At 35.5% G+C, this 13,976-nt stretch overlaps 1 protein-coding gene across 2 annotated transcripts in view; it reads right to left on the bottom strand.

Annotated features, from left to right (window-relative positions):
* Positions 1-13,976, bottom strand: part of LOC134529215 (protein scarlet-like) — a 183,992-nt gene that overhangs the window by 73,539 nt on the left and 96,477 nt on the right. For both annotated transcript variants that reach the window (XM_063363083.1, XM_063363084.1), the window contains exons 4-5: positions 10,175-10,224; positions 1,165-1,298 (exon numbers count right to left, since the gene is read on the bottom strand). In XM_063363083.1, coding sequence (XP_063219153.1) covers positions 1,165-1,298; positions 10,175-10,224 — 184 coding nt within the window. The remainder of the gene's footprint in view (positions 1-1,164; positions 1,299-10,174; positions 10,225-13,976) is intronic.

The following is a 13,976-nucleotide window of genomic DNA, read 5'->3' as shown; positions in this document are numbered from 1 at the left end:
AAGGATAAACCAAGGGCGGGAAGTGATCAAATCAAGCAGTAATTTCAATGTTGTTATTTGATATATTTTAGGTTTTTTCCGAACTTTTAGCTAAAAAATTACGAATTTCCAAGACAGCATCGGTAGCTTACTGGCTGTTGGTTCATGTGGAATTTAAGCAGTATTTATGATTTATCACCATGTTTCATACTGAAGTTTTTTATCTAAAATAAAAATTTGCATTTACCAAGGATCGAACCAAAGACAGGAATCGATCGAATCAATTGGAGGCTGGTAGATAAGGAATTAATGTTTCTTTTAGGATTTTTCACCTTATTTTATTAAATAAGTATTTTTTTGCCTTAAATAAATATTTTTGCATCGAGCAAGGATCTCGCCAAGGACTGAAATTAATCAAATCATAATTATTTCACTACACTAATTTTTTGATTGTGTTTGGAATTTTTTCGAATTTGTAGCTGAATAATTATATATTTTAAAAAATTGTGTTTTCCAAGATGGCCGATGTTGCTTTGTCAATAATGACCACCGATCATAAACCCCGAGCGGCGGACACTCCCGAACATGGTCGATTTCTCACGATTGGTAAACCAACAAACCATCAAGCCATCAAGCCGTAGTCCCATAAGAAATACATGGGGCCAGACTCGCCATTTATATACTACTATCATCTGTTGCTTAGCCAGCTTTTTATGTCCATTCATTACTATAAACGATTAACTTTAACTATACAATTTAAAATTCAGCGTGGGGAATTTGTAAACGCAAACAAATTACTGCCAAAAAAAATTATTATTTGTTGATTCGCCAGGTTGTTTTCTCGTCGACAGAATTCGGATATTATTTTACTACTACTTTCTCACCAGATGAAACCTTGAAATTGAAGGATACTTAAGATAAAGGTGCATTGACTAAGGATTCACCATTATTATTTATTTAGCCAAGTGTACCGCACTAATCTTTGACTAGATCACACCGATTTTTGGCAATTCAGAAAGACATAACACGTCCAAAGCGAAAAACTTGTAATGTAATCGAACAATTAAATGACTTGATGATACTGGTGTGTTTTGGAACGCAATTTACAAAACTAGATGTAATAAAATATATTTTAAATACAAAGTTAGAGTGAAAAAAAATCTTTAATTGTTAAAATGATCTTACCATGAACTCCATGTGTTCTTCTACAGACAGCGTGTCCACCATTAGATCCAGTTGTGGAACGAAACCAGACACATCGGCCATGATTTTCTGGTTCACCACTCTTCCGTTCAGCATCACCTGGCCAGATATTTTACCTGGTTCAAAAAAAACAGCATTACCAGCTTTCAGTGTGACTTGTATTTAAAAGAATTTAATTTATTTTAGTAAAAAAAACAAGACTGAAAACTCAAAAGCAATTATTATCCCCTTGGCAATTAGCAATGGTGGAGATAGCTGTAAGTTTCTGGAAGAGCAAAACATTGCAGGGTTTTCGGTGTACGGAATGCCCAAAGGCGAGTCATTTAAATGTCAAGAAAAGTGCAGCCTTAACTACTTGTGTTTGTATATTTAAAATTTGATATTTTATATTTAATAGTAGGCTGTGAACGTACTTATTTGAAATGTTATTTTGCAATTTACATTAAGATACATAAAAAAATCAATAAACTCCACCCTACATTTCTACAATATTTTTTTCTCTTTGAATTGCAGTAACAAACGGATATGTTCAACCTAGAATGTCTTTCATATTCTGTTTATTAGTTTACCCGATGAAAATGACACAGGCCAACAATAGTTTTAATGCCGGTATATTTGGAGCTGATTTCATAAGAATTTTGTGCCCTGAATTCAAATATGGCATTAGTTTTTGCCGTGGAGGTCAAATTTCTAAGATTTAACGTTCTTAATGAAATATACGTTTTATGTTATGTTAGGTTAAATCCATTAATCAAATATAAAAATTAAAAATGAAATTCTTATTAATAAATTACGAATGTATTATTATATTATACAGATATAATTATATTATACTAATATTATTATATATACAAAGAAAGAACCAAGTCATCGATGGAACCATCTAGTAACTCAACACTTCGAAAGCTTCTTTTTCGTGAACTTCTTGGATATATCTTGGAACAGTCCCTTTTTAAACTCCAGCAAATAATCTGCCATCATGTGCTTATCCCACCTTCCTTGATAGCGGTCCTCCATTATTTTAATATCTGGGTTAAATCTTTCCCCTTGCTCCTCACTGCTGTCTACAAAATTTTCAGGAAAACGGTCCAGGTGGCTGTGTACATAGTGCACATAGATTTTGTATGTCGATGTCAAAATACAAACGAATTTATTTTTTCCAGATACCTAACTATGAAATGGCAGCTGGTATTATTCTAAAAAATTAATAAAAGTGTTAATCTTGTGTTAATGTAAATATCGAGTCTTTGTTTGCTTTTGCCAAAATATAAAAAACAAAAATTATAAATACTATATAGTATTTGCAATATTCTTGTGGATGTGTAGAGATCGAATCCCACCTTGCATGATGTGTGTGGAAATTTCACGTTGTTTTTAACTTTATATTATTCTCGTCATAAATATATTAATTTTAATCATGTTTAGTTAAAAACAAAAACAAATAAGAAACACTATCTGGGATACTCCATGAGTTGATGGCTCACTTTCTCAGAAAGCATCCCTGACTACATTCATTTGTGTGCATGATATTTCATCTGGACATTTTGTAATTAAAAAAATATATATGTTGTAACAAAAAGCCACACTAAATTATCAAAATAATAAAACGAATTGTTAATCATTACGTTTTCTCATCCACACTGAGGTTCTGAAAAAGAAGAATAAAAGGATAAGGTGGTGGTGTAACAAGTATTTTGATAAAAAGAACCCAGTACTACTGCCCTCCAACCTTTTGAAATGTTTCCATCAGGCCATCGCTGCTGGTGAAGCTGTTGCTGTTACAATATTGTTACACGCACCATGCGCCGGAGACGGGTCTGCTCGCCCTACGAGCTCGCCAGTGCAGGCCCTACTGTCTGCTTTTCAACTGTTCTGTTTCGCCTGGGAAGCCTACAATTCACTCGTCCTTCTGGACATACCCGAGTACTCACGTTGGCAAGCTTTCTTTTCACAGACGAGAGAGCCAAACCCGAAGTTCCCCGAAGTTCATGCTCGCTTTTTTTTCTTCCCCGTTCTATCTCATTGTATAAACCGGTGTGGCATTAAATTTTGCGGTCGATTAGGACAGGTTAGCTACATTATAAATACTTTAAAACATTGTGGATGGTTGGTTATATTAGGTAAGTATAGCTACATTAAAAATACTGTAAAATCATTTTATAGTTGCTTAGCAAATAACTTTTTAATATGTAGCAATCCAGGGCTAGGAAACCGTTTACATGATTTCACAGTTTCTTTAATGTAGCTATCCTAACAAAATCAACCGTCCACAATGTTTTAAAGTATTTATAATGTAGCTAACCTAACCTAATTGACCATTAGTTATCATGAGTTGTATATTTATTTACAATGAACAAAAAAAACCGAAGATGCACGATCAGACGTTTGGATCTCTCGTCTGTTGAAAGAAGGCTTGCCAACGTGAGTATTCAGGTATGTCCAGAAGGACGAGTGAATCGTAGGCTTCCCGTTTCGCCTCGCGCTTCCATGCAACCTCCAAAAGCGAGCACAGATGCGACGTTGCCAATACGGATGCCACGAAAACTGTGTTGCACAATTGCCTTTCCTGCGGACCACATCCGAATTTTTTTTGAGGGAATAACCCTTTAACTGTTATGATAGAGTTAACTCGATGCGCTTCAACACGCACGCAGTGCGATAGTCGAGATAATTCGGACTCAAGTCATTGTGACGTAGATTTAACTTGAATTCGTTTCTTTCGCCCTAGATGCCATAGAGGTCAAGCTAAATGTTAAAGCTAACTATATTTCTCTTTCACAACATTCGTTTGGTTCACTTTCTCAAAATAGAGCACTAAATTTGAATTTTTTTTATTGTCGACAATGTGCATGCGCTAAAATCTTTGCTCCTGCGGCTATCTGGTAAACTTTAAATTGTATACGCTAGTGCTATCTGTAGCTTCTCTTGGAACTGTTTTTTTTCGTTCACTTTTTCGTCAATAGAGAGCACCACGAGTAACTTTTGTCGACATACTGCCCGCTGAGCGGGAAAATTGTGACTAGGAGTGAATGATAGACAGCAGTGGTGACAATACAGCATGGCAACAAAAGGACTTGCGGATATTTTGCAGCCTCATGAAGTTATCAATTACTTCAATGAGTTAGGAAGTGAAGTTAGAAAGTGAAGAAAGCGACATGAAAGGTGAAAATAAGCAATAGCGATGACGAAAGTGTAGAAAATGTACATTAATGTGTAAAAAAAATCGTTTATGAGACATCAAGACGGTGCTAAAAATTTAGTTCTTGATTTCGATGTAAGTACTGCTGAGATCACAGGTAATGTCCCCTCAGAATCCACAGATATTGAATTTTTTGAGTTGTTCTTCACAAATAGATTTTGAAAATATAGTTGTTTTGGAAACAAACCGGATCTATTTACAGACACTAAAAAAACTCTGAACTCGGCTCACACTCGCGACTTAGAAAATGGTTGCACACTAGCAACAACGAAATGTATGTTTTTGTTTTAATGTTAATGTTGACAAACAAACATCTTTCAAGAGCAGAATATTGGTCAACAGATTCACTGATGCATGCTCCAATATTTTCTCACATAATGTCACGAGACAGATACTTGTTGTTGAGCATGCTTCATTTCTCTGACAATGAACAGCCACCAGAAAACCACCAACTAAAATCTAAAAACAAAAAAAAAAAAAGCCTGTGGTTCATCGTTTGAAGATGTGCTTTGCTGAAAATTTTGTACCTATGCATTGATGAAAACCTTGTGTTGTTTAAGGGCAGCTTGTCGTTCAAGCAGTACATAAAAACAAAACGCCATCGTTCTGATATTACATTTTTTTGGGTGTTTTTCAGGCCGGTTACATTCTGGATTTTATCATTTACTGAGGAGCTCAAACAAATGTAGCCGATCTAGAGAATTTTGACATGTCGGGAGCTATTGTAAATTAACTCATGTAGCCATATCTCAACAAATGCCTCTCTCTTTGTTGGCAATTGGTACACAAGTATGTTATTATTTGGTTGTTTGCATGCAAATAAAACAAATACATGCAGCACTGTACGAAAAAATAGAAAATGAATGCCAGATATGTCAAAAAACTGACAAGGGGGAAACTGCAGCTAAACACACAGACACACTGACAGCACTGAAGCGGCATGACAGGCGTGATGTCTACATGCTTACAAAAATACATGATGACAGTATGGCAGAAATGGGAAAAACTCATCACAAAACAGGCATACAAGTGGTAAAGCCCTCTTGTGTGAATGATTGCAACATGAATATGGTAGCAGTGGATAAAACTAACATGTTACTCAGTTCATTAGCATGTATTAAAACTGTGAAGTAGTACAAAAAAGTTTTTTTCCTTCATTTAAACGACATGATTCTCCTGAATGCACATGCTTTGTACATGACTAAAACCGGAAAACATGTTCAATTAGCTGATTTTCAGTTGCATGTGGTACAGCAATTGCTGGGAAAATAACAAGAGACGAAAACCTCTCTGCAGAGCCACAGACTAACTTCCAACTCCAACACACCATTGCGCCTCACACAGAGACATTTTCCATCCATTTTTCCAGCTACAGAGAAGAAAAAAAATCCTACGAGGCACTGCCATGTTTGCAGCAATACCAAAACAAAAACAAAAACAAGAAGAGACAAGAATCTCGTTACATGTGTGATTTGTGCGGGTTTTCACTTTGTGTTGTGCAATGTTTCAGTGTTTATCACACACTGGAAAACTATTGATCGGTAAAAAAACTATTGTGAAGTTTAATTGAAGTGTGAACATGTAAAAAAGTAAATATGAACAAGAAAACCAGAATTTAGCAACTTACTAGTGTAACTCTTATGTATTTGGAATTTTTACTTTCACAATTTTGTTTAAAATATGCCAGCACTGAGGGGTTTGCAATACCAGCAAAGTACATAGCAGTTAGAGGGTTTTAAATAACTTACGGGACATTGCATATCTATAATTCCAACACACAAATGTGACGTGTCCCGGCAACAGCGTCCAGTGCTGGGGTGGCTTGAGGGGGGATGTGGCGTCCTACGTCGGCACTTGACAGCTCCTGTAGTCGGCAATCCACCGTGCAGAGAGGGGCTAGTCCTCTTGCGGGGCTGTGATCAAGGAAGAGGAGGGAAGGAAAGCTCCTAGAGCGATATCCTCGAAAGGCCGCTCCAGGGGAAGAGGGGTGCTAGAACGAAATACCGAAGGCCGCTCCAGCGAGGGATTCCAGAGCGTAATCCCGAAGGCTGCTCCGGAGGAAGGGGAGAGAGAAGGATGAGAGGGGAGTAGAGGGATGCTAGAGCGTAATCCCGAAGGCCGCTCCAGCGAGGGATTCCAGAGCGTAATCCCGAAGGCCGCTCCGGAGGAAGGGGAGAGAGAAGGATGAGAGGGGAGTAGAGAGATGCTAGAGCGTAATCCCGAAGGTCGCTCCAGCAAGGGATTCCAGAGCGTAATCCCGAAGGCCGCTTCGGGGGAAGGGGGGAGGGAGAAGGAATGAGAGGCGAGAAGAGGAGAGCAGAAAGTAATACACCCAATTCTAGATTCCTGCTGTATTTCCCCAGATTTCACTGGGGTAAGGATCTCTGTCTGGTACAGTACAAGCCAAGCTTATATACAAATCGGGTACAATATCATTACAGTCAATATTTACAGATTTAGCCTTTGTAGCATGTTCCATAAGATGCCACTGACTGTCCTGATCATATGTTAATTTATGACTCTCGAGATGCTCCCAACATGAGCGGAAGCCTGCTCCTTCCCTGAGTAATGACACAATGAATCCCACTTATTTGCATTCTGCAGCAGGCGCCATCTATCGGCGCCGGGTGCATCACCATCTTACAGGATACGAGCGTAGTCATAGAGATTTAGGTAAAAAATACCCTGCGGTGTCGGGGCAGCCATGTTTGTTTCAGGGATGAACATGTAGCACTCGCACAAGGTGGCCAAGGCCAAATGCAGGACACGACAAATGTTTGTTACAGCACACACTAGCATTTCGTTTTTACAGAAAATTTTAATTATTTCAGTATATGTTAATTCATGTGTCTAAGCAACAGTTGCTAGTAAAAATTATATTAGAACCATGTTGCATACCTGTAAAAGTATAATAAAAATATACCTACGTAGATTAAGTTGTTCCATCAGTTTTTTATATCAAGGTAAGTTTTTTTGTACAAGTCTGCAACGATTATTTTAGTGAATTTTTTTTTTTTTTTCCAGTGGGTAACATCTAATTTAAGTCGATTTCGCTCACTTTCACAACTTAAGTGGTGCTATCAATGATAATTGTACGCCAAATATGGCACCTTTTTATGTATGCATAAACTTACTTTTCGATCCAAAGAGGAGTGTGCGTTATGCTTGCAGATATTTTGCAATAATTGTATTCATGTTTTTCTTTCACTGGCTGAATTCAATTTTGCTACATTAAAATAGCCTAATTAAATCTTCATCAACAAGTGTTTCTTTTTCATTAAGTTTTAACCCCTCTCTTCGAAGAAAAATGTAAACTTTACAGACTTAAAAGATCACGACATAAATAATTTTCGTTCTCTAATATGTCTGATGGTTCCTTTTCGAAGAATTAGCCAACTAAAACGCTGTACTTTTCGTCATATAATGCACACTCTAGTCTAAGAATGCTATTTTTAACCTTCGTCACACTTTTTTATAACTGACGTTAATTTTTTTACACGGTTGTGAATGGATGATTTTGTTCTTTTACGTGGCAGCGACTTTCCACTGTGCGCACTGAAATACGGTATGTCAATAAAATAATGTCCCAGTTATAAAATATAATAGTATCAAGTGTAGGCGTTGTGGAGGATTGCTTCAAGGTCACAATCAAAGAGAAACTCAAACAGTTTCAGATAAGCGCATGCGCGAATACTGCTTTCTTGTTTTATCGCTTGAAGCGCGAAAGAATGGCTATTTCCCCTATTAGTAGAGGGTGAACCTGTAAACTATATTTGGCAACAGGATTGAGGCCCTCCTCATGGGAATCTCTTTGTACGAGAGTGGTTGAAAGTCGAAGTCCCTGACAGTTGGATTGGTCGTGACGGTCGAGACGACAGACCTCTTTTTCGCTGGCCTCCACGTTCACCTGACATAACGCCATGCGATTTTTTCTTTGGGGCTTTATAAAATATCGTGTATACGTTCCGCCTCTACCTAATGATTTGCCAGAGTTAGACACAGAATTGCAAGGCTATTGATTCCATTACTCCGGACGTGTTAGCCAAAGTGTGGTAAGAATTGGAATTTAGGCAGGATGTGTGCCGTATAATTAAAGATGCCCATATTGAATATTTGCAAGAAAAACTACGTTAGTTTACCTTCAATTTGGTGTATGAATTGTTGTAAGCAGTCTAGATTAAACTGTTATAATATACGTTTGAAACTGGGGCATTCTGTATGTTAGCACGCACATGAGCCAAGCCTGGTGTTACAGAGGTGGATGTTAAACTACGGTAACAACTCGTCGTCGTGCGAAGACAGTGCGGTGCTGGAAGTTGAACGATAATTCACACTCATATCTCCCCGCTTGAGAAAGTGCAAAGGCGGGTCGACAGCATGATGCTTGGTTTACATAATGCCAACGGTTGAGAGCGCGTCATTGGGTTACAGTCCCTTGAAGGAATCATCATTTTCCTCAGAATACAGCAGAGGTAACTTCAGCTGTAGTGTATAATGTAACTGTGTACTACTTTTCGAAGATATTTTTATTCTATAACTGCATCAAGCAGACCATGGCGAGGTTATAAGAGATTAACTGAGCCGTAAGATGAAGCGAATCAAGGCAAAGATAGATCAAATATTTCTTTACTGTACTAAACCTTTATTTCAGAAGTTATTTTAATAAATATTCTGGTTTAATATGTATGATTTGAATAGGTTTAGTATACTTATCAATTCCATGAATTGTTAGTGATTATCAATTACATACTTTTAAAATTAAATTGGTGATAAATTAACAAATGACAACTCATTAAAAATTGTCAAGGTACATAACTTTCTTCAAATTGGACATGCTAAATACAGGTTTAATTTTAATTATCTGAACGAGAAAAAATATTTAAAAACAAACATAGGAAAACTGTTAAACTTTTATTTAAAAAAATATTATTTTGGCGATTACCTTTTTACGTTAAATTACATTATACCATCCATTAAATGGATGTAGGCTACATTATTTTCGTAATAACACAAGAAGAGTAAATACTTAGAGAATAACTTAAAATCAGTGAAAAAGATAACAGTTTTTAATGACTAGTTTTAGTAGACTCATTAGTAAGCTAAATTAAATATCTTAAGAATAAATTTATAAATAACAGATGTTTCTAAGTGTTACTATGTTGAATATATAAAGCTATATTTCTTGAGCATCAGTTTGTGTCAAATATGGTTATTTAATAAGTTAAGTAAATTATATCACTGAAATATATTGAATATTTCGATGTATTTAAAAGTTTTAAATTGATATGATTTAATCTTAAGAGTATTAGATTGAACTTCATTATTTTTACAGAGTTTTACTTAATCAATGTTTTAAAACGTATGCTTTAAACTAAATTTGTTACAATCGTTGAACCGTTTCCACTTCAATGGAAGTGTATGGACGATAGAAACAAAATCCACCAATGAACATTTAAAATTATACCGGATTGAATTAGGGTAACAAATATATTTTTAAAAAAATCTATTAAATTAAACCAATTTAACAAGACCCTGGAAAATCTAACTGTGTAAGGATGTGAATGAATTCTCTGCCGATTTCATTTACGTATACCTATTGTTCTTTGTACAAATCTAATAAAAAGCTACCGACAGCCTAGCGTCCTATAAATATAGCTACGATTTATCTTAGTATTTCTAGATGTAACTAAAACAAAACAGCTATAAAATTCTAGGACACATTTTTATATGAAAAAATAAACACAATAAAAAATGGTTTAGTATACTACACATGTGAATTAGAAAATTGCTTACCTTTAACACGTTGACTTATTGCTGCCAAAAGAGTGGTTTTACCAGCACCGCTGAAATTAAAATAAATGCATATATATTTTCATTTCCACAGTTAAGTATTATTTACAGTTAAAAACAAAATACTAGGATTTCTTTTCTTTTACTTAATCGTACATGAAACGTTTTCCGGAAAAAGTATTTTTCGGAAAATTTTCCGGTAGTTAACAGGAAAATTTTCCAAATTATACATTCACGGAGAGAAGCCAATAAATTGTATCAACTTTCTTATACAAACAGAGTTATATAGAACATATATTTTGTATTTCATTTCCAACTAACAGTTCACTTGGACATTTTAAAGTTGTGTAGAACCCACACTACCAACTATAGGAACAAAGTATTTTTGTTTAAACAGTATGTACCTTCCAATCTGCAGAAAATAAATTATTTTATGACGTAGACCTTTATCAAAACATCTTGAATTAAGTATACCTATATTGGTAATGGAAGGAAGGAAAATGTTCCCAATCACATATTTAATGAGATGTAAAGAATATAAATTGTTGAGTTTCAGAAACGTGTACTCCACTAATCACATGAACGCACGGGAAAGAGCGTGAAAACACACCGAAACTTCTCTGGTGCCAGTGTGCTGTCCTTGCTTCCTCCTCAAGATGGCCGCCGAGCCGGGCCGCCAGACGGCGTGCGCATCTCCGGCTGACAGCGCGCCATTTGCAAACCCCTCCACCTTTACTGGAAAGGTCTGATCAATACTAATATCTTTCGAAAGCCATTTAACTTGCCTATAAGTTTCGTTTCTTGATTTTGTCTTTAACGTGTTTACTTTTGGACAGTGAACAAATGCTATAATGGTTGTTTTCATGTATGTTTATCGATATGAAAAAAATGATAAAAACATTATTGTAAGCGGTATAAGGATATGCAAAGAGCATTCTTCTTAAATATTCCAGTATAACGTTATAGTCACCACTTGTTGCAAAGGTCTGTAAAAGTTATAATTAGATGATTCATATATATAGTGTACATATGCATAATAGATTTTAATAATATGTAATGGTTACAAACTTGCATAGTCATAAAACTTATATAGATATGCTATGCATTTAAATATCATATTAAATACAAATAATTTAAACAATATAATATATGCAAGCATACATTTAAATGTATTCACAGAGAGAGATTTTGCAAACTTCCGTAGGTTTTCTTCGTGTGCTCCTGGTTATTCCTGGAAAAACTTCTGTTGGTGTTATCCGTGTGCTTCTGGTTATTTCTGAGGAAAAAATTGCTCCGTGGATTTTTTTTTAAATTCAAAGTGAGACATGAAATTGTATTGAAAGTTTCGTTTGATGGGTTAATTCATGTTACCAAATTAAAAGTAATAATATTTTAATCAGTAAGAATTCTTCAGAAAGATTCATTACTCAGTCGATTAACATCCCTTAAAACTGTTCAGAATCACAATCATGCAAGATTATTTCCTTTCCCCTTGAGGTCTAGCTAAGCCCTCCTTCTGTTGCGACCGAGAGAGAGCAGTCCGCATCCCACATAAAAAATATATATATATTTACTTCACCATAAAATGTAGCGACATCTGTTGGCGATTGGCGGAACTATTTTAAACATTTTTAATTTTTAAATGAAAAATTAACCCTCGTTAATTGTATATTAAAAATTATAGTGAATATTTGTTTCAATTTAAAACTCTCAGTATGAATCTGGTATTAGTCACAGAAGCTGATATGGATCCCAGGGCGTTTCCTCCAACGGTATTCAAAGGTACCCGGTGTCCTTATTGCGGCAAGGAGTTCACCTTGAGAAAAATTTCCAAGTGTCATAAGAGGAAAGAATGTGTTTTGGATCCTTACCAAAAATTATTTAGTTGTGGCCAGTGCCAGAAATCCTTTGCTCTAAGATATATCTTGAATTAACATCGCAAGATCTGTACCGCCAGGCCGACTAATGATAAAGAGGACGAAACTACAACATCAAGAAAGTGGAGTGAATAGACGACTATTATGATCTCGAAGAATTTGAAAATGCTGATGCTAACAACACTATCCCCGATCTCGCTAATGAATTGGTATTGAAAGCTAGCGAAGAAAGTAGCATCTTTATGTGAAATGAATTATATATATGTATATATATACATTGTTCAGAGAAGCTTGGCCTATGCAGATGACATTGAACAAGACCTGTTTAAAAGGTTTGCTAATTATCGAGGAAAAATACCTCTTAGTTCGGAGATGGTTGGCCTGTATGAAGTTTGCTGTTTCTTATCTTTCGTGGCGATGTATTTTTTGTGGCTTATGGCCTGTGTTCGACTCTGGTATATGCACTACAAAATTGTTCGGCTCAAATGTTTCTTTAGTTGGCTCGTTTTCTACTCTCTTTCCATTCTTTGTTATTTGAAGATATTCCCGCAAGTACTTTAAATGTGCTGCGTTATGATTTAAGTTGAGTTTTTACATGTTAGCGAGGTGGCCGGGAAGCAAGGCTGCGTTTCTCGAGCGAGCAATTGGAAGGTCACCCGATGCTTTTGCAAAGTTGCAAATCTCTCCCAGACGCGGCATGAAGCGACGAACGGGCCTTGCTAGGCATCGTCCAGCCTCGTAATTTTTTTTTTTTTAAAATCTTTGTTGTTAAAGTGCTTGGATTGAGGTACTTTGACTAGTCGTATGTGAATACTTTTATCATCACATTAATTGGAAGTTATTTTTCGATGCAAGCCAAAAAAAAACAAATTACAAATTGGAGAATGGGTAACGAAAACGTCGTCCTTACCACATGAGTGACTGGCACTTGGTGTGTGCTAAATAATCTGTCATTCCGTTGTAAGTGATAGTGATGTTTTTAGTATCCTGGAACTTAGAATGTTTAATATATAATCAATTTAATTAACTCTTTACTGGCTGGTATCACACCACGGACAGGAATCAATCGATTCATTAGTTACATAAAAAGTTAATTTATTTGATGCTTTTTGGAATTGTTTCCAAATTTCTAGGTTGAAGATAACAAATTTCCAGATTTTGGTCAATATGTCATCAGCATTTTTCTGGAGGCTGGTGTACTAGGAAACTTAAGTCGCTTTTGAGATTTTTCACCATAATTTTTTATAAATGATTTTTACATAAAATTACCTTTTTTGCATCTTCCAGGGATTAAACTAAGAATGAGATAGGATTTAATTAATATTTATATTAAAAAGAGATTTTTGTTATGATTTTTGGAATTTTTCTCTAATTTCTTGATTAATAATTAGAGAATTTCGTGATCGCGGCCAAGAGGCCACCAAAATTTCTACTATGATGTACAGTGACTGATGTAATATCTGTTTTGGCATTAATGGTGGGAGGTCAATCCGCCAGTTGCTTCTGTGGAGGAAAAATTTATCGACATTATTTTCCCTTTGCCGGTTTCGAACTAGTGTCTTTTTTTATAAATTTTACTATCATAATTTATTAAATTGTAATTTTTATCGATTTTAAATTTTTCCAGATTTTAAACATGGTGGTCTTGACATCATCCAAGATGGCGGCCAAGGTCTAGGACAAAGCTTACCTTCAGAGGCTTATTGGTGGCTTTCCGATGGGAAATTTAAGCCCCAATGGGGAATTTATGTTGTTTTTAAGGCAAATATATTTTGTGGTATTATGAATTTCAAATTTGTGTTGATTTTATGTTTTTTTTTCTGTCGAAAATAAATAAAGTTAGATTTTTTTAGTTTTTTTTAAATTTTTGTTAATTTTTTTCCAAAAAATTAGAAAATTTTGAAGAATTTTTGACAAAGTTATATAAA

This window comes from Bacillus rossius, chromosome 2 (assembly GCF_032445375.1).
Source record: "Bacillus rossius redtenbacheri isolate Brsri chromosome 2, Brsri_v3, whole genome shotgun sequence".
Taxonomy (NCBI): Eukaryota; Metazoa; Arthropoda; class Insecta; order Phasmatodea; family Bacillidae; genus Bacillus; species Bacillus rossius.
Note: the sequence above shows the minus strand (reverse complement) of the source record. Positions and strands in the feature narration are given on the sequence as shown.